Source organism: Furipterus horrens, unplaced genomic scaffold (genome assembly GCF_987537825.1).
Source record: "Furipterus horrens unplaced genomic scaffold, mFurHor1.1.pri manual_scaffold_17, whole genome shotgun sequence".
NCBI classification, from domain to species: domain Eukaryota; kingdom Metazoa; phylum Chordata; class Mammalia; order Chiroptera; family Furipteridae; genus Furipterus; species Furipterus horrens.
This window is the reverse complement of record NW_028327187.1, coordinates 82,717,054-82,736,360: the sequence shown is the minus strand read 5'-3', so window position 1 is coordinate 82,736,360 and position 19,307 is coordinate 82,717,054. Positions and strand designations below refer to the sequence as shown.

At 48.0% G+C, this 19,307-nt stretch overlaps 1 protein-coding gene across 5 annotated transcripts; it reads left to right on the top strand.

Annotated features, from left to right (window-relative positions):
* The first annotated feature begins 5,748 nt into the window (after positions 1-5,748).
* SUV39H1 (SUV39H1 histone lysine methyltransferase) lies at positions 5,749-18,205 on the top strand. 5 transcript variants are annotated; one of them, XM_090264383.1, is made up of 7 exons: positions 5,752-5,966; positions 7,628-7,696; positions 8,257-8,402; positions 9,725-10,387; positions 15,798-15,944; positions 16,026-16,155; positions 16,881-18,205. In XM_090264383.1, the coding sequence occupies exons 1-7, from the start codon at positions 5,948-5,950 to the stop codon at positions 17,012-17,014; spliced, it is 1,308 nt and encodes a 435-aa protein (XP_090120509.1). In that variant the 5' UTR covers positions 5,752-5,947; the 3' UTR covers positions 17,015-18,205. The 5 variants fall into 5 exon arrangements, with proteins under 5 accessions (XP_090120507.1, XP_090120508.1, XP_090120509.1 ...); XM_090264381.1 differs by having other exon boundaries at positions 5,749-5,966; positions 15,798-16,155; XM_090264384.1 differs by lacking the exon at positions 7,628-7,696 and having other exon boundaries at positions 5,754-5,966.
* The last annotated feature ends 1,102 nt before the right edge of the window (positions 18,206-19,307 follow it).

The window sequence follows — 19,307 nt, the reverse complement described above, 5'->3', positions numbered from 1 at the left end:
TTTCAGTTTATTCATATTCCAAGTATGGGAATTTGGGGTCCTTTTCTCCCCAAGTCCCTTTTATTCATCTATCTAATTTTATTTATTTAGCTTTACACATATACTTTCATTTGTTCACTTGTTTCCTCAGTCATTTAGCCTGTATTTTTCTGTTTCCTTGTGCTGTTTTTCGTTTTAGCGAACATTTATTGCCAGGCACTACTTTAGAATCTGGGCATAAAGCAGTGGAAAAAATCAACAAAAATTCTTGCCCTACTGGGGCTGATATTCTAGTGGCTGACATTCTAGGGAGGATACAGACAAGAAAGAATCAAATAGAACAAAAGATAGTTACAGATCTTGATAAGTGCTATGTCCCGAGGGGAAATGACATTCAGATAAGGCGTTTAGGGAAAGTCACTTGGAGGGGAGGTGACAGTTATGCTGAACCTAAAGAGAGAGAAGTCTACTAGGTGAATATCTGAGGGAAGGGCATTCCAGGCAGAGGAAACAACTAGTGCAAAGGCCCTGAAGTAGGGAGAAGTTTGGCATCAGGAAGGGTGTGGTGAATGAGTGGGAGAGTTGTTTATTCGTTCACTTATTTATTTATTTTTTTAAGTATATTTTATTGATTATATTGTTACAATAGTTCCAATTTTTTCCCCTTTGCTCCCCTCCGCACAGCACCCCCCTCCCCCAGCAGTCCCCCACTTATTTTTTAAGTGTTTAATCAACACGATACTAGATCAAGAGAGTTCTCTATGGTCAGATTTCCCAACTCTCCATGCATAGAATTCATACCAGATGCTAATAGGCAGCACTCCCTCTCAGTATTAAAATTTGGTTCCGCCTGGTTCTTAGTGTAAACCAAGTCTTGGCCAATGGCAGTGGAAGAGGCAAAGACTTACTAATCAAATAGATCTGCTCTAGAACCTGGGCAAGATGCCACACCTCTGTGTCTTGGTTTCCTTATCTATACAATAAGTGTAACAATATGTAACAGATTTCCAACTGGGATCCCACTGGGTCACCCTTCCTTCTCCTCCAAGACTTGCTCTCCAGAAAAAAATGAGCAACTCAAAACTGTTCCTGGCGTTTAAAGCATTTACAATGAAGTAATTAGAAAGTCTTGCACATTAAAGCCTAGAATCTAGGCACCTACCCCTTCCCATTTCTGAAATCTGGTAGATTGAAGATCTCAGATAGCCTACCTTTAGAGAAGGAGGAGGGGAGAAAGACAAAGGTGAGGGAGACTCCAGACAGGCCAGACCTCTTTCATCTCCAAGAGCAGTAGAAGATTTTTGGAACCATTGGGGTGCAGGTTAGGGGGTTAGGGGAAGAAGGCAGTAGGCTGTAGGGGCAGCTCGGATAGGGAGGTTAGAGGTGTGGGCAATGGGAGCTGGCTTTGCCCCTTAAGACTTCCCCAACAACTGTGGAAGCTGAAGAAGGAGGGAGTCTCAGGTTCCCTTTAATTCTTTTATTATTCTTCACCCCCACTCCACTTCCCACCCACACAGGCCTGGTCTCCAGGACAAGCACTGAATCTAGGAAGGTCTTGTCATATCACCACCCCCGATGAGACCCTAGAAATCCAGTGTTCTGGGACCCCTTGGGCAGGCTTTGTTTTAGAAAAGACCTTACATCACATTACTTCTGAATATCCAGTACCCCTGGCTAGAGCAGGCACAGGTCTGGGGTAAAAGAATTAACTGTGGGTAAGTTGTTTGACCTCCCTGAGCCTCAATTTTCTTAGTCTTTAAAATGAGGATGAAAATGCTTATGTCACAGGCTGTAGACAGAATTAAAGTAGACGGTATCTGCTAAGTGCCTGCCTCCTTGTAGGCATCTATAAACGGCTGCTGCAGCAGTTGTTATTATTGGGTGTCACTGATCCTAAGTCTCCATTAATTATAAAATGCATCATTATTTTATATATTACTCAGAAAGACAAAAAAAGTACTGCTGATTGACTCATGACCCACCAGTGCTTGAGAGATGCAGCCTGATTGATATTAAAAAATTAAATGTTTCTGGCACCCTGTCTGGCTATGTTGTTCTTGAACCTGCATTCTGGTTCCACATGCATTTTTGCTGGCGAAAAGTCACTCCACTGATCACCTATGGTCTGTGTACTCTCTGTATATGTACTACACTCCAATATGAGGTCAGACCTGTGTGGCTTGGAATGGATAAAACCCTGTTTTGGTCCCAGCACTGCACAGGGCAATGTACACACTAGGCACTAAATGCTGAATGAACAGACAAGTGGCTCAGAGTAGGACAGAGTAATAAGAAGGAGGTCTCCTAAAAAGGTGCTAGTGCTTTTGAAAGATTAATTTAACAGGTGAGTGGGAGATGCCCACTCCAGGGTCACTTGTCTGAGGTTTCGCAGATAAAGAAACAGCCTAAATCCACACAATTTAGTATATGGAGGTGTTGGGATTTGAACCCAGGCCATCGGACTACCAGGATCTAGGCGTTTACCCACTATCCTACATTGGGGAGGGTCAAGGGATGCTCCCCCAAACCCCCACATCACCCCTCCAGATTCAAGCAGAAAGAGGCCATGTTTTGATACATCCAATAAGAGGTTAATATCTAAAATTTTAAAAGAACACATACAGCTCAACACCAAAAACAAAAACAAAAAAAAAAAACAAACAATCCAATTTAAAAATAGTTGGAGGATCTGAATAGACATGTCTCCAAAAAGGACATACAGATGGCCAATAGAGATTGGGAAAGATGCTCAGCATCACTAATTATCAGAGAAATGCAAACTAAAACCACAATATCACCCCATACTTGTCCGAATGGCTATTATCCATAAATCGACAAACAACAAGTGCTGGTGAGGATGTGGAGAAACAGGACCCCTACTGCACTGTTGGTGGGAATGCAGATAGGTGCGGCCACTGTGGAAAACAGTATGGAATCTCCTCAAAAAATAAAAAATGGAACTGCCTTATGACTCAGCAATTCCACTTCTGGGTATATATCCAAAGAAATCCAGCATACTAATTCAAAAGAACATAAGCACCCCTATGTTCATTGCAGCATTATTTACAATAGCCAAGCTATGGAAGCAGCCTAAGTGCTCATCAATAAATGAGTGGATAAAGAGGTGGTGGTACGTATATACAACGAAATATTACTCAGCCATAAAAAGAATGAAATATTACCACTTGTGACAGCATGGATGGACCTACAGGGTATTATGCTAAGTGAAATAAGTCAGTTAGAGAAAGACAAATATTATATGATTTCACTTATATTTGGAATCTAAAGAACAAAATAAATGAAAAAACAAAATTGAAACAGACTCATACATGCAGAGAACAGACTGATGGGATTAAGAAGTATAAATTGGTAGTTACAAAATAGTCATGGGGATATGAAGTACAGCATAGAGAATATAGTCAATAATATTGTCCTAACTATGTGTGATGTCAAGTGGGTACCAGAAATATCGAGGGAGCACTTTGTGGGGTATATGATTGTCTGACCACAGTACTGTACACCTGAAATTAATACAAAATAATACTGAATGTAAACTTTAATAAAAACCTATATGTGTATAAATAGAATACTCACTTTGGACATGCATATATAGAAAAAACTGGAAAGGAACAGGGAAACATTGTGTTTAGGGAGTTTTTCCTTTTAAAATTCCTTTAACACTACATTTAAAAAAGGTATTACAGTAGTCCCTCTCTATATCGCAGTTCACTTATCACAGCCTCACAGTATTGCGGGATTTTAAAAAATATTATATTTAATTATTTATCACGGATTTTTAGCTATATCGTGGGATTTTGCGGTACTGTATATGTATGTTGTTAAAGTTACATAGGTTTAAGAGTGTAGAATAGGTTTAAGAACATAAATAGTGTTTATAAAAGTGTAGGAAAGGTTAATAAGGGAGTGGGAAGGGTTAATAAGGGACTGGGAATGGTTTATAAGTGTGAGAAGAGTTTATAAAGCCTTAAAGTATATATAAATACTAAAATAAATGTAAGGTTCCTACTTCACGGATTTTCACCTATCACAGGGGGAGGGTCTAGAACATAATACCCACGATAAGTGAGGTAATACTGTAATTTTTTTTAAAAAAAGGTCATGCTGTAAACCGCTCTCATGGGTTGGACAGATGTTTTGGACACCTGGGAGTGGGAGGGTCCTGCCTGCCCCAGGAGACTGGGGACATGTGAGGACTAGCATCAGACTGTTCTAGAAGGAATAAGGGAAAGAAAGGGAATCCATGGTGGGACTTAGGCTGCTGACTGTTCCACTCATGGCAAGCATGGACCGATGGAACCTGTTAGTTCTCCAAACAGCTCACAGCTGGACTGACTGACAGGCAGACAGAATAACTATTTGGTTAACTGTATAACTGTTTGGTTGACTACATAACTCTTGGACTGACAAGGAGAGAGGCAGTTTCAGGAACTGACAGTGAGGTTTCCTGATGCTGTGCGGTACTGAATAGCTAACAATTACAGCCTGCCTGGGACTGACTAGGGCTGGTAGTCTGACAGTGTAGAAGACCAGAAAAGCCTCCTTGAGGGACTGACATGCTGGCTAGCTCCTGACCCATGATTGGCAGGATGTTGTAGATGGATGAGTACTGCTAAGAATAACACCTGGCCTCAGGAAGTGTCTGAATGTTACTGCTGCCTGATTATATGTAAAAGAGGGCTACTCTGAGGGGATTTCAGGCTGGCTTACAGACAGATCTGTGACCCTCTGATAGGCAGCTGTCTCTGGTGACTGTCTGCCCTGACTGAATCACAGCATGCTTGACAGACCATGTGCTCAGCTGGATGCTGAGCATGGATACCTGGCTGATTGACAATATGAAGGACAGACAGAATGAGTCACAGGCCAGCTAACCAATTGAAAAAGCATTGCAGCTGCCAGACTCTATAGCTGTACGATGTTAGAATCACAGCTGACTTGATGGGTTATAGGATACTGTCCAATGGAGGGTATGCCTTCCTGAGAAAAGACAGACTGCTGGCCACTGAAAGGTGGCATGGAGCCTTAATGCTACCTTTAGTTGCTGTGACTATTTGCTCTGAGGGAATAAACTACTTGATCATGGTGGGAATGACAGTCGTTGATAATTGATGGTGGATAGTGTGACTGCCTGACAGTTCCAGCCAGGCCTGACCTAATTGCAGCCTGGCTGGGGCTTCCTGAGCGGGCATGAGATGACTTCCCCAGGGGGATTCAAAGCAGGTGCCTGGGCAAGGGTAGCAGGAGAAACCGCTGCTTGTATGACTGCCAGTGAGAAACGGATTCTCTCAGGCAGTTACAGGCTGACCGAGTAGCAGCGTGGCTGTTAGTAAGCGCTGCATGTCCGCCTCTAGGGACTTGCCGCTGGCCGGGGGTAGGGGCACGAATGGCTGCTCCTGGTGGTGATTGATGGTGTGAATGGCAGGTGGGGTCTGACTATGCAGTTGTGATGACTGACCCTTTGTGTGATTTGAGTCTGGACAGATTTTAAGCCTTAGCAGCAGTCTGGGGCTCTAGTCCACCATAGGAGGGGTGTCATGGCCTGCTCGGGGTTAAAATATGATACCGGGCTACCTGACAGTGGTAATTGGGGGTCTGACAGAACGAAGAATTTCCGCGCCACCCTCCGCCCTGGTCTGGCTGGCTGACTGACAACAGGATTGGCTGATGGCGTCATAGACAGACCGGCAGACGGGCAGGGCCTCTGGCAACCTCGGCAGCCGCTGCCGCGGCCACCGCCCAGACGCACGCTGGGAAAGCGCCGGCGAGCACCCGCCTTCGGGACCGAGCGGAGTGGCGGGAGGAGTCCGGTCACGGCTTGCCGGTTGGTCTGCGCGGGCACTGCTCACGGTGTGGCGCGGCCAATAGGCTGCGCGTTCTCGGCCACGCCCGCGCGAGCTCTCTTCTCGCGAGGCCGGTTAGGCCCGAATGTCGTTAGCCGTGGGGAAAGATGGCGGAAAATTTAAAAGGTGAAGTAGTGGTGGCAGCGGCGCCGGCCTGCTGGCCGGGCCGCGTGGGCTGGAGGGGTAACGTCGTGGGCTCGGGATCCAGGCGTCCGAAGCCACGGAGCTGGAAGCCGGAAGCCTAGCGCTGAAAGGCTGGGGCTCCAGGAGCGCGGCCCTGGCGCGCGAGGCTGGGCGGGGCTGAGAGGAGGGGGCGCGTGCTTCGGAAGGCGGCGGGCGCGGGGCAAAGTGGAGACTTGTGAGGGGGACGCGCGCCTCTAAAAGCGACCCGAAGGCGCTCGGGCGCGCGCGGGGTCGACTGGTCTGGGAGGTCGCGCCCGCGCGCGGGAAAATCGGTCGCCGGTGACCGTTACTCGCTTGGTGTCCACGCGAGATGCCGGAAAAAGAGGAAAGGGAAGGGGACGGACCTCATTTTCATAGTGGGGTTTAGAGGACTCTTGTGGGAAGGCTGTCTTCTCAGCGTGATGAGGGAAGGGTCCGCAGTAGAGAAGACTCCCTCGGGAAGAGGGGCAGGGGCTTCCCGAGTGGGAGAAGTGGACTCCCCAGTGTGCAGGGAAAAAGAGGTGCCTTTATCAGTATGTTGAGGGGTGGGCTCCTCTGGGTAAGGAAAGCTGAGGGAAGGATGGGTTCCACAGGTGTGGGGGAACTTCTAAGGGACAGGAGATTCCACCTGTGGTCAGTGCGGCGCCAGCAGTTGGAGTTGTGAGTTGGCAACACTTTAGTGGGGTTTCAAATGCAAGTTCAAGGGTTTGAAAGGGAGAGACGTCATAGGGAGAGGAAGGCGTGGGCACAGGCCGAATCTCCACCAGGCCTGCTTAGGTGTAAGGAGGGGTAGTGCACACGAAATAATGTTGCAAAGCTCTTGTACATTTTTAGGTTGTCATTTAGAGTATTTCATCATGAGTTTAAATGTTGGGTTTTTTTAAATGAGAGGTAGAAAACATTAATAGGATGAGGACTGACTGAGTCCATTTGGAATAAGTTTCTGTGAAATGATCATGAAATGTTGCAAAGCTCTTGTACATTTTGTACTGCATATGAAGTAATGTTGTAAAGTTCTTGTACATTTTGTAGTGCACACAAAATAATGTTGCAAAGCTCTTGTACATTTTTAGGTTGTCATCAAGAGCATTTCATTATAAGTTTAAATGTTTGATTTTTTTAATGAGAGGGAGAAAATATTAATAGGATGAGGACTGACTGACTACATTTGTAATAAGTGTTCTGTGAAAGGACCTGATAAAATGGCTTCTAAAGCACATTAAGAATGTCTTCAGTCTTTGATTTATAAGGCTTTTAAAAAAATCTATGTCTTGAAATATTTTGGTAGTCCCAGACACGTTCCAGGTATATTTAAAGAATCATTGTTACTGACCTATTACTGTTTTGCCTGTTCCTGAATTCCTTTGGGCAAGCTTTACCCTTCACAGAAATGTGGATGAAGCAGAAAAAGGTCAAAATGCAGTGTGAAAAAATATACCTTGTGGGGTTCAGGCACCCAGACTAACCATTCAAGGAGGCTTCCTGTAATCTAATACCACACCACAAGCTCTTATTCTTAATTCCAAAACCTAAAAAGCCCTATTCGGTGGCAAAACTAGACTTATAAGGTGGGACTATTCCATGCGCTATCTTACATCTTTATTTCTCCTAATTTGAAAATTCAGACTTTTGCTGCAGAACTACTGAAGTGTTTGATTCTGGCTTGAGGCCCCTGACCACACTGGGGGTGTTAGGTAATGTATGGGATATAGCTATAACTACACTTGTAAAATACAAAAACAAAAACAAATTGAATTCCAAGACACTTCTGACCTCAGGGATTTCAGATTCAGACCAGTCTTTCCTGTTTGTTTGGTGCCCAGGAGGTTTTAACCCCATCCCATCTATGCCCTTGGGGCAGTCCACCCTACTGAGTTGGGAGGTGGTTCTCTTTTTGCAAAATGTGGAGGGAGGAGGATTAGGCCCTGAAGGCTAGACTGGTTTTTCAGGAAGTTCTAGGGATGGTATATAGAGGGAGTTGGGAGCTCTGAGAATAGATTCCTTTAGGACAGTCCATGCAACAGATGTCACTTTGCGGTCTGCTGCTTCAGGGATAGCCATGGATAGTGAGTTGGATTGAAGGAACTGGCTCATTTTTGTGGTAGAAAGGTCTTAGCGTTGAGAAGACCTGTGGGTTAAATTTCACTGACTCTGAGGCAGTCCTTTGGAAGTCCCAGGGAGGGCTTGGGGTGCCCTTTGACCCTAGGTCTTGCCAGGATGCCCCGTAATGTTCTTTGTGGACCCCTTGTTCTAGGCTGCAGTGTGTGTGGCAAATCTTCTTGGAATCAGCTACAGGACCTGTGCCGCTTGGCCAAGCTCTCATGCCCTGCCCTCGGTATCTCCAAGAGGAATCTCTATGACTTTGAAGTCGAGTACCTGTGTGATTACAAGAAGATACGCGTGAGTCTGGGGTGACCATGGCAGGGTGGGGGTTTCTCAAGGAAGCTGCCCCCTACTCCTTTGCCCCCCACTGTCTGTATTTGATTCCAGAGGGAATTTTCTCCTCTAATCTTAAAAAAAAAGGATTAGTGGGCCTTCTTCTCATTTCTATCTTACTGGTGGGGAAACCAAGTGATTTTCTGAGGGAGGCAGGAGCTAGGGTGAATCCCCAAATAATTCTCTACTCCCACCTTCCTAAGAATACAAACCAGTTGCAACAATTGAGCTGCTGAGCCAGGAGTGGGGATGCAGATACCTAACTGTTGGTTATTGAGTGCTTTCAGTGTGTAAGACATTTTCCCTCAGAAACTTATTTAATCACCCCAACAACACTGAAATGGGAACTGTTATGGCCAGAGGAGGTAATGGGAGTATAGTTAAGATAACAGACTGGAGAGAGCATACTTGGGTTCAAATCCTGGTCATGTAACCCCAGGATACTTATGCAAATTCTCTGTACTTTATTTTCTTCATCTGTAAAATGGGGATGCTTAGTAGTATCTATCTCAGAGTTGTGAGGATTAAATTACTTAATACTTGTAATCTGCTTAGAACAGCACATGCTACATAATGAATGCTAAAAAGTATTTTTTTAGCATTTTCTTTATTTATAGATGAGGAAACTAAGGCCCAGCAAAATTAAATAACTTGTCCAAGGCCACACGGCTAGGGAGTGACAGGTTCAGAATTTGTACCCAGGGTGTCTGACTTAGAATCTGTATAGTTAAACTGTGTCCTATAGCCTCCTCTCAGCAAGAAAAGGTCCCTCTGGCTGCTGTGTGGAGAACAGACAAGGGTGGAAGCAAGAGGACCAGGAGGAGGCTACTGTTGCACTCCAGGAGAGCATTGATCATGGTGGAAGTGATGATGGTTGGAAGTGGTTGGATTCTGGATGTAGTCTGAAGGTGGGACTGACAGGATTTTCTGAGAGCTGATGTGAGGAGTGTTAAACAGAAAGGGGTCAAGGATGATTCCAAGAGTTGGGGTCTGAATAGCTAGCAGGAGGGAGCTGATGATGGGAAAGACAGAAAAGGGAGTAGGTTTAGGAAGTTAAATTAATAATTGGAATTTAGACATGTAGTATGAGTAGAACAGGATTTAAACGTAGTGATCCTGGCTTTAGAACCCATGCTTTTTAACCAATGCATGGAGTCATTCCAGAAAAGCGGTGTGGGGGGAGTGGTTTGGGTATTATCCATTGGTTTTGGGATGGAAGTCCCACAAGGGCTGGCCCAAGGGTCTCCTCACTTATGGTAGCCCCTGTCCCCCTTGTCCCCTAATAGGAACAGGAGTATTACCTGGTAAAATGGCGTGGATACCCAGAGTCAGAGAACACCTGGGAGCCACGGCAGAATCTCAAGTGTGTGCGCATTCTCAAGCAGTTCCACAAGGACTTAGAACGAGAGCTGCTCCGGCGGCACCACCGGTCAAAGCCACCCCGGCACCTGGACCCAAGCTTGGCCAGCTACCTGGTGCAGAAGGCCAAGCAGAGGCGGGCACTCCAGCTCTGGGAGCAGGAGCTCAATGCCAAGCGCAACCATCTGGGACGCATCACTGTGGAGAATGAGGTGGATCTGGACGGCCCCCCGCGGGCCTTTGTATACATCAATGAGTACCGTGTTGGTGAGGGCATCACCCTTAACCAGGTGGCTGTGGGCTGTGAGTGCCAGGACTGCCTATGGGCACCTGTTGGAGGCTGCTGCCCCGGGGCATCACTGCACAAGTTTGCCTACAATGACCAGGGCCAGGTGCGGCTTCGAGCTGGGCAGCCCATCTATGAGTGCAACTCTCGTTGCCACTGTGGCTATGACTGCCCCAACCGCGTGGTCCAGAAGGGCATTCGCTATAACCTCTGTATCTTCCGCACGGATGATGGGCGTGGCTGGGGCGTCCGCACGCTGGAAAAGATCCGCAAGAACAGCTTTGTCATGGAGTACGTGGGAGAGGTAGGGAGATAGAACTGTGCATGTGTGTGCAGCTCTTCCCACTTTGGGTTCCCACTGTGTGCACCCAGCTCTTGTCATGGTATGTCTGCAACTTCTCTCCTTTTCTTGTGGTAAAGGTGGTGGGGGTGTTTAACTTAAGTGCTAGAGATATCCTAGCAGGGGTTAGTGTTCCAAGCTGGTAGTTAAAAGCACATTGAAATACTTTCTGACTGGGTTGATTTTACAAGGGTACCTAGCAAAGAGGAGAGTGGGAACTGAAATTCAGGCAGTGTTCCTTTTAATGGGTCGTGTGGTCTGCACAGGGTTGCGTCACCTGAAAAGGCACTTCTATTGTTTTACAAGGGTCCAGCTTATTGCTAAGTAGTATCTTCCCAGAAAGAGCACCTTTTACTAATCTGCACAAAAGGAACAGTCTGGAGTAGGACATAGACATGCCTTTGTGGAGGTTGGCTGTTTCCTCTTCTAGACTTACAGGACACTGGAAAGACTAGCAATCCACAGGTCTTAGTGGCTTTGCATGTTAGAAGTGTGTTTGCTCCTGTAACAGTCTATCATGGGTGTTTGGGGAGTATCCTGCCACAGAGTGGCCTGGCCACTTAGGCTCTTTCCCTCTTGTGCCTTTGCTATGCCTGAGAGCCTTGGAGCTGACTCTGATCCTCAGCTTTATCTGGCAAGTGGGCCAAGAATGGGAGGAAAATGGAAGGTTTCTAATGGGCCAGGTCTGGGCACAGTGCATATCATTTCTGTCCATATCCACTGACTGGAACCAAGTCACTGGCCTTGCCTCCATTCAGGATAAGCTGAGAAGTGGGATTTAGCCATGTGCATAGGTGGAAAAAAAGGGATTTGGGTAAATAACTAGCAACTGCCTAACAGTCTGGATGAGGACATGTCCATACCCCAGATAATCCTGGTGGTATGGTGGAGGAAATGTCCACATGCCAAAGGACCTGACAGTCTGGAAGAAGGAGGAGGTGGCCATACCCCAGAGTGGTCCTGACAATCTGCAGGAAGAGGCGTCCATATCCCAGAGTGACCTGGAGGATGAGAGCAAGCTATCCACACTCCAGAGGGCCCTGGTGGTCTGCCATAGGAAGTATCCACACACACTGTCCTGACAGGAAAAAGAAGTGTCCTCACCCCAGGGGGATCATGACAGTCTAAAGGAGATCAGGTCTATAGCCTAGAGGAAGTGTCTACACCCTCAGTGTACTGACACTCTAGAGGAGGTGTCTAGACCCCAGAGGGACACTAACATTGGGGAGGGGAGATATTAACACTTCAGAAGGATGTCACCATTCTGGAGGAGGAGGTGTCCTGGCTCCACAGGAGCCTGACAGTCCTAGAGGAAGTCCAGGACAGGTAGTGTCTTTAGCTTTACTCTGTTGTTCTGATGATCTTGAGGAAAGGCTGTCTGCAACACAGAGGATCCTGAGGCGAGGAGAAGGAAGACGGCAGCCCTTAGGCACCCCAGAGTCCCCTGGGCCGGTACTTTCCTGGCTGCTCTTCCTTAGAGTCCTTATTCCTCTTACACTGTAAACATTGGGGTTTCTAGGCACTCTGTTCCTACTCTTAGCACATTCTCTCTGAACTATTTCTTAGCCTTACTCCTGCTACACTTAGCAACTTGCAGGCCCCCCTCCAATACCCTTAGACCTGTGAGACTTCCAGATGGCAGCAGAGGCCCCCAAGCTCTACTAGAGCCAAACTAAATCTTGCTTCTCCCTGTGAGGAGGCAGCATGGCAAAATGGACAGGAAGGTGGACTCTGGAGCCTGACTGCCCAAGGTTGAATCCCAGTTCCACTAGTCATCAGCAGTCACTTCACCTTCTTGTGTCTCAGTTTCCTAATCTGTAGAATGGGAATGATGATTGCACCCACCTCATATACTTGTCATAAGAACTAAATGAGCCATCATGTGTGAAGCACTTAAACACTGTTCAGTATACAGTAAGTCTTTAGTCTTGTAAGCCATTACATTCCAAAATTCAGAAAACCAAAAGTTTCTTGTAATCCATAGGCTACAAAACCTAATTGGACCTAATTTGGGCCTATTTAGTCTTTTTATCCTACTTAGTATGAATAGTCATAAATTTCATTGTGGAAATATTAATTTACTTGATTACGTGGTGCTGTCCCAGACCCTAGGTACTGTTATACAATTGAGGGCACATACCCCATACAATCCGGACAAAGCATTAACTCTCTTACCTCTGCAGTGACAGTCCCTTCATGTGAGCTGCGCTTCTCTCCTTTGCCCTTTTCTACCTTCTGTCAGAACATCCCCACCCTCACCCAACAGAGAACGATAGCCTGTTTTATCAATTCAAGAACACATTGTTTTCATATTTTAACAACTTAGAAGTGACCGTGAGTCTCAATTAGTTTAATTAAAAATGGCACATCATTTAATGAGCAGTAGTTTTTTCTTGGGAAAGGGCACATAAAATAAAGGGAGCATCTTAGATTTTGACAAGATACAGACTCAATCCCTCCTAACACTGCTTGGTTCCTAACTAAAAAACAGAAACACCTTTCACATGCCTCATCTTGTTGAATCTTCACAACAGCACCTGTGTGGCTGAGGTTATTGTCATTGTCATTGTCATTCTACAGATGAGAAAACTGAGGCCTAGAGCAGTGTAGTAAAGGACTCGGGAGTCGTCAAGCTAGTCAAGTGGGTAAAAAAGGAAAAGGGCCCAAGTGTTTAAAATTGGTGCCCTGCCAGACCTGGTAGAGTTTTTTGTTCTTTCTTTCTTTCTCTCTCTCTCTCTCTCTCTCTCTCTCTCTCTCTCTCTCTCTCTCTCTCTCTCCCTCCCTCCCTCCCTCTCCCTCTCCCTCTCTCTCTCTCTCTCCCTCTCTCCCTCCCCCCCCCCCCCAACAGGCACAGGGAGAGAATATTCAGGATCCCATATCTGGGAGGACGCAGAGCAGCAACCATACTTTGAGTCTTCTGGTTCCTGTTCACATCAACACCCTTTCAAAGCTCCCACCTTAAAGCCTATCTTCCCCAGTCATTCTAGAGAATTACTAGGGAGCAGAGACATGGACTGATTTGTTCTCGAGTTCTCAGAGTGGCCCAACCCTTACAGAGTGTGACTGAAAAAAGACGGCAGGAACAGTTTGTGCCCTGGAGGGCTTGCAGTGTGACTCATTCCTGGTGAGACTAGGGGAGCAGGTAGGGACAAAACAGGCAGGAAAATGAGACTGGGGAGGTTGTGGGGCATTCCCTCTGGTTGGGAAGGGTCTGAAGGGAAAAAGCCAGCTCAGACACCAAGCAGTATGCTCTGAGCCCAGCAGAGGCTGCCCTTTAATCCCAGGGCTTCAGAGAGGCTGTGGGTGGATAAGGACTGGGAGATTCAGGAAGGCTGCACAGACAAGTGACATCTGGAGCTGACACCGCAAGAGGAATGCATGTTCTCCAGGAGGTGGAGGGAGACTGGCCTTGCTGTCCTCCTCTTCAAAATGCTTCTGTGCCTCCTCTTGTGTCACTCTTCAACCTGGTGTCAAAGCCCTTCATGATCTGCAGCTTGCTTTAGATGGTGTCTCTTTCCCATTGCGGGTCAAATTCTAAGCACTCTTGGCACTGTGGATGTCTTGAGTCCATCTCTCTGTCACAAGACTGACCCATGAAGGGTAGGACTGGGCCTGGTCCCTGTGACTCCCCCCATAAACTGACCCCTGAGAGCCAGGACCAAGCCTGGTTCCTGTGTTATCTTTCCCACACAACTGTGACTCCTGAAAACAGGACCCAGCCTGGTCCCTGTGTCTCCCCCAGTAGACACTGACTTCTGAATGCTAGGACCAGGCACAGGATAAGCCTTATAAAAATCCACTGAATGAATGAGTGAGTAAATAAACAAAAATTGGGATGTAGAGGAGCCAGGTTCCTGAAGGAAAAGCTGAGGTACGGGGCAGTGAACAATGTGACCGAAGGATAAATCTTGTTCTTCTAAAGGTGTTGATCAGCTTTCAACTGGGAGCAGAGGCTAGATGATGGTGTAAGAGGCAGGGATGAGACAGGACACTAGGGCAGCCATCCTGACTGAAGAAAACAGGGTGGTCAAGGCTAGAATGTGAGATTTGAAAGTAGAAACAGCATGGCCACTAGCTGGCATGAAGGTGAGCAAGGAAGGAGGCTGGGGTGGATCCAGTGTCAGGAGGGGGCTGGTTATGGGCAGTGGGTCTCCAACGAAAGGAGAGGGAAGGAAGAAGGAAGTGTGTATGGGAGGAGGAAAGAGTGTTTGAGTTGCCTGTAGGACCACTGCTGGACAGGATAGGTTGCTGGGCTAGAAAGAATAAAGAATTAAGAGTCTGCTGTGTGCTGTACACAGTGCTGGCACTTGTCTTTGAGGGCTGGGCAGAACCTGGGAGTGAAGAATGAGATATGCCTGGTCTGGAGGGATCCCAGGCAGAGGTGTGGGCAGTCTTGGTCACCAGGGGACTCTCACCCAGAGACTGGCATGTTCAGGATTACCAGAAGACTGTGGCTGGCCCCAAGGGGAAAAGGGAACCTGAGGAATGGAGAGGAGAGATTGGGCTGGGTGGGGGTGCGGTAGAGAATCCATCCACAGCATTTGGGAGGCAAGGACAGGTCCAGGTGGTGGAGCAGCTTCTTGTTTACTAGGCCAGCAGGGGGCCCAGCCAGGGAGGAACAGATGCTTCAGGGCTGAGGGAGGGGTTTCTACTCTAGCTCTTGTCTCCTCTTCCTTCTGTGTTTGGCCTCAGCCTCTTTTTGCCTCAGAATCTCAGGGGTCTGGGTCTTGTCTCTAGACCTGGGTCTTTCACATTAAGCTTCTTTCAGTGTTTCTTACTCTCTGCCCCTAGCTCTCCTGTCTGAGTCTCCCATTCAGTCTCCCCTTCTCCACCAGTTCAGGGCTCTTCTCCCCAACCTCCGTGTCCTTCTCACTGGTGTGTATCTGGCCCTGCGCTCGTGTGCTGGGTCCTGCAATGCCTCAGGCCCTCTTGCCTTGGGTCAGTCAGCCTCTCCTGTCTCCCCACCCCTACACTACTCTCCCCTCTCTATTGAGCCCTGGGTCTTTTTATTTCTTGCCCTTGATTTGGTCTCCTATGGGTCACTATGATCTCATGATTGAGGTATATCTGTGTCTTTTGTGTGACTAATGTCTTACTACTGGACCTTGTGGCTAGCCTCCGTCCACCATTGAGAGACTCCCTACATCATCCAGAGGCCTCGGGAGGGATGGTGGTGGGCAGCTGAGACCGAGCCCTCCAAGAAGGGCTGACAGACCCTCTGCCTCACTGCCTCCCATGTATCCATGCCTGCTAGCCACATGGGTGGGAGTACCTCCCTGCTCACTTGTTCTTCTCCTCCTGGGGAGCCGGGTACTATGCTTGCTTTCCTGAGCCTTCTTAGCCAATTCCCCCTCCCCCATGACCCTCTCCCCAGATCATTACCTCAGAGGAGGCGGAGCGACGGGGCCAGATTTACGACCGCCAGGGTGCCACTTACCTCTTCGACCTGGACTACGTGGAGGATGTGTACACCGTGGATGCTGCCTATTATGGCAACATCTCCCACTTTGTCAACCACAGTGTGGGTACCCTGCAGGCGGGTGGGGGTCGGGAGGAGCAGGCTGGGCCCCTCCTCACCCTCCTGCTGTTCTTTTTCTCCCAGTGTGACCCCAACCTCCAGGTGTACAACGTCTTCATAGACAACCTTGATGAGCGGCTGCCCCGCATTGCTTTCTTTGCCACAAGAACCATCTGGGCAGGCGAGGAGCTCACTTTTGATTACAACATGCAAGGTGGGGGTGTCAAGGGACTGGGGGCAGGGGAACACAGTGACATGGGACACAAGGACCCCTCCCCAAGGAGCTTTAAGATGCTCTTTCTGACTCCCAGTCTCCCATCTGGATTTATGGACTCCTGCCTACCTTTGGGGAGGTCCCCTCATTCCCAATCCTCGGATTAACTTCTCCCAATACTCCTGGGGGAGGAGGATGTTTGGCTCAAGGGTTAATAGACTTCTCCTGACTCCAATCTTGTCTGAAATATTCCCAGTCCCTCAACCGTCCCTGCTCCTAACCCTCTTTGGCTTTCCTCATTCCAAGCCTCTGGACACCCTATGGCCTCCAACCAGTCCCTTATTTGACAATCTAGCCACCTCTGAGACACTCAAGAGGGGATCTTTGGCAGGAGAGCTCAGATACCCCTCTGATGCCCAGGTGACCCTTCATTCCCAGACCTCTGCCTGACACAACCCTCCTGGTTCTCCCCAACAGCCCCTTGCTCCCCCCAAAACCCCCAACCCCTGGCCATCTCCCTAACACTTCAGCACCTTCCAGTGCTAATCCCTGGCCCTAGTCCCAAACTACCAACTCCATGACCCCCTCCTGACCCACATCCCAGACCTGCTCCCATCCTCCAAGATCCCTGGGTCTCACAGTAAAGGGGCAGTGGGACACTTCACCTAGGCCTTCTAACAAGTCCCCTCCCCCCTCCCACCCTCCCTGGCTGTGTGACTCCACAGTGGACCCCGTGGACATGGAGAGCACCCGCATGGACTCCAACTTTGGCCTGGCCGTGCTCCCTGGCTCCCCCAAGAAGCGGGTCCGTATTGAATGCAAGTGTGGGACTGAATCCTGCCGCAAATACCTCTTCTAGCCCTTTGAAGTCTGAGGCCAGACTGACTGTGGGGGCCTAAAGCCACTCATCCCATCCACCCCTACCCACTTGCCCTCCAGTTGAGGAATGACTGCCAGGGCCTCCTGTCTGCCTCTACCCACCCCCACCTCCCCTGTGCTCAGGGTTGCGGTGAGGACTGACTTCCAGAAATCCCCTTTCCCAGTCTCAGCTCCATCCATGGGTTGCACTTAACAACCCCTTCCCACCATAAGAAGTAATTTGTCAACACCAGGAGTTTCCGAAGTTGGGATTCATGGCCTATCAAGGAGGTCCAAGGGGTGAGTCCCAGCCCTAGAATAGAAAGATGTTTATGCACCTGCTTCTGCCTGGAGCTTGAGGGGTCTGTTGTGGGCCCTCTTCTTATTGCTCCAAGAATGTGGAAGCTGCCCCAGGGCAGCCTGACATCAGAGCTCAGACTTCCCAGCCCACCTGGTAAAAGAAAAGGGGTTTGCAGGGCTGGGGACTGGTTTCTGCTTATGCTCACATGTAGGCTGTGCATCCAAGAAGTAGATGCCCACATACCACTGGAAGGAGGGTGGATGCCCCTGGCCCACTGGCCAATGAGAGGAAGGCAGTCCAAACTCTCCAAACCCTTAAGGTGGACTTGGATTGAGCTCTGCCCTTGAGGTGCACAGAAGGCGCCTGGGAGCCCTGTCGGCGTGTGATGACTGCTGGGACTACTCAGAGCTGGAACCAAGACCTAGGTAGGCTGTAGATAGCACTTAGGACAAAAATGTGCATTGATGGGGTGGTGATGAGGTGCTAGGCACTGAGCCAAGCACCTGGTCCACATAGATTGTCTCAGGGAAGCCTTGAAAACTGTGGAGGTGGATCCTAGGAAAGGGCCGATATGTCAGGAGGCCAAGTACAGTCTCAAAGGTTACCTGCCCACAGATGTACAGAAGACGAAGGCTCTGATGCTGCCTCACCCCTTGCTTCCCCTGTGAGGTCTTCTCCAGGAAGCCTTCCCTGACTACCTGTGCCCAGAGTGCCCCTCTCTGAGACTGTGCCCTGCCAACAGATCTGTGTGGCTGTGTGTGTGTCCATACTCCCTGCCCCTAGACTGACTTTCAGGCACGGACTGAATCTGCTTCTCCTGTTGTGTATTCCTTGGCTCTACTCAGCCTGGGGTGGGTATCAATAAAGTGAGTTGTTGACTGAACAAACCAAGATGTGGCGATTGAAAACCTCACATAGGTGGGGGTTGGGGGTATGAGAGGCTGGGAGCTGGGGTACCCAGGGACATGGTCCTTACACCTCAGCTATTTGACTAGAACACCCCCCATAGCATACCAGTTGGCACCATCATCTACCTAACATCTTGACCTAAAATAAGCTTGCTTTATCCTTAAACTTTAAAATGCACCCAAAAAAACAAACTCAGTCCATTGATGTCTAAATGGGTAAACCATTACCATTTGCCACAAACAAAAACTAGAGAAATAAATATAGAGGAAATACAGAAATATGATACCGGTCTAGCTGGACCCTCCCAGCTCTTAGAGGCTTTGAACCCAGAGCCTGCCTATTCCATTGAAAGAGAAAAGTCCATGCTTTTATTTTATTTACATTTTCTGAAAATATTTATTGAACACCTAATATGTACCAGGGTACAAAGCAGAGAACAAGGAGATAATGTTTTAAATACAACTTTTCATCATCCCTCAACCTAAATGCGAGCCTGTGCCTTTTGTTTTTTCCCAGAGGCCTTACATCCTGTAACACAGATTCCCAAAGATTCCGAAGACTTGACACAGGTGACAGAATCCTAAACAGCTCAGAGACTTACACACAGCACCTAGGACACAGGCCTCCAAATAACTCATAGACCATATACCCTGAGTATTGACCCCAGACCTCAAACCTCACATTTGGGGTACACATCTATACAGCTTCGAGATCTCATACCTGGACACAGGCCCTGAATAACTCACAGGCTGCACCGAAAGTAGGGGACCCACACTCATAAAGCTTGAACACCTAAATGCTACCTCCTACATTGGGATCTGGACTCCAAGTACATCATAGAACTTTCTGGGATAGAAATGCACCAACATCTGATAGATTGCACAACCTGGGAACTGCTGCCTAAATTGTTTAGAGCCTTCACACCCTGACCATTGATTCCCAGACTGCTAGGAGCAGGGAAGGTGGGTACTGGAAAGATGAGAGCAAAGGGAAAAGAAATTGGGATAACAACATAATAAAATATACTAAAAAAAAAAAAAAAGACATCAAACTCGGGACACAGATTCCAAAACTGCTCTGAAAA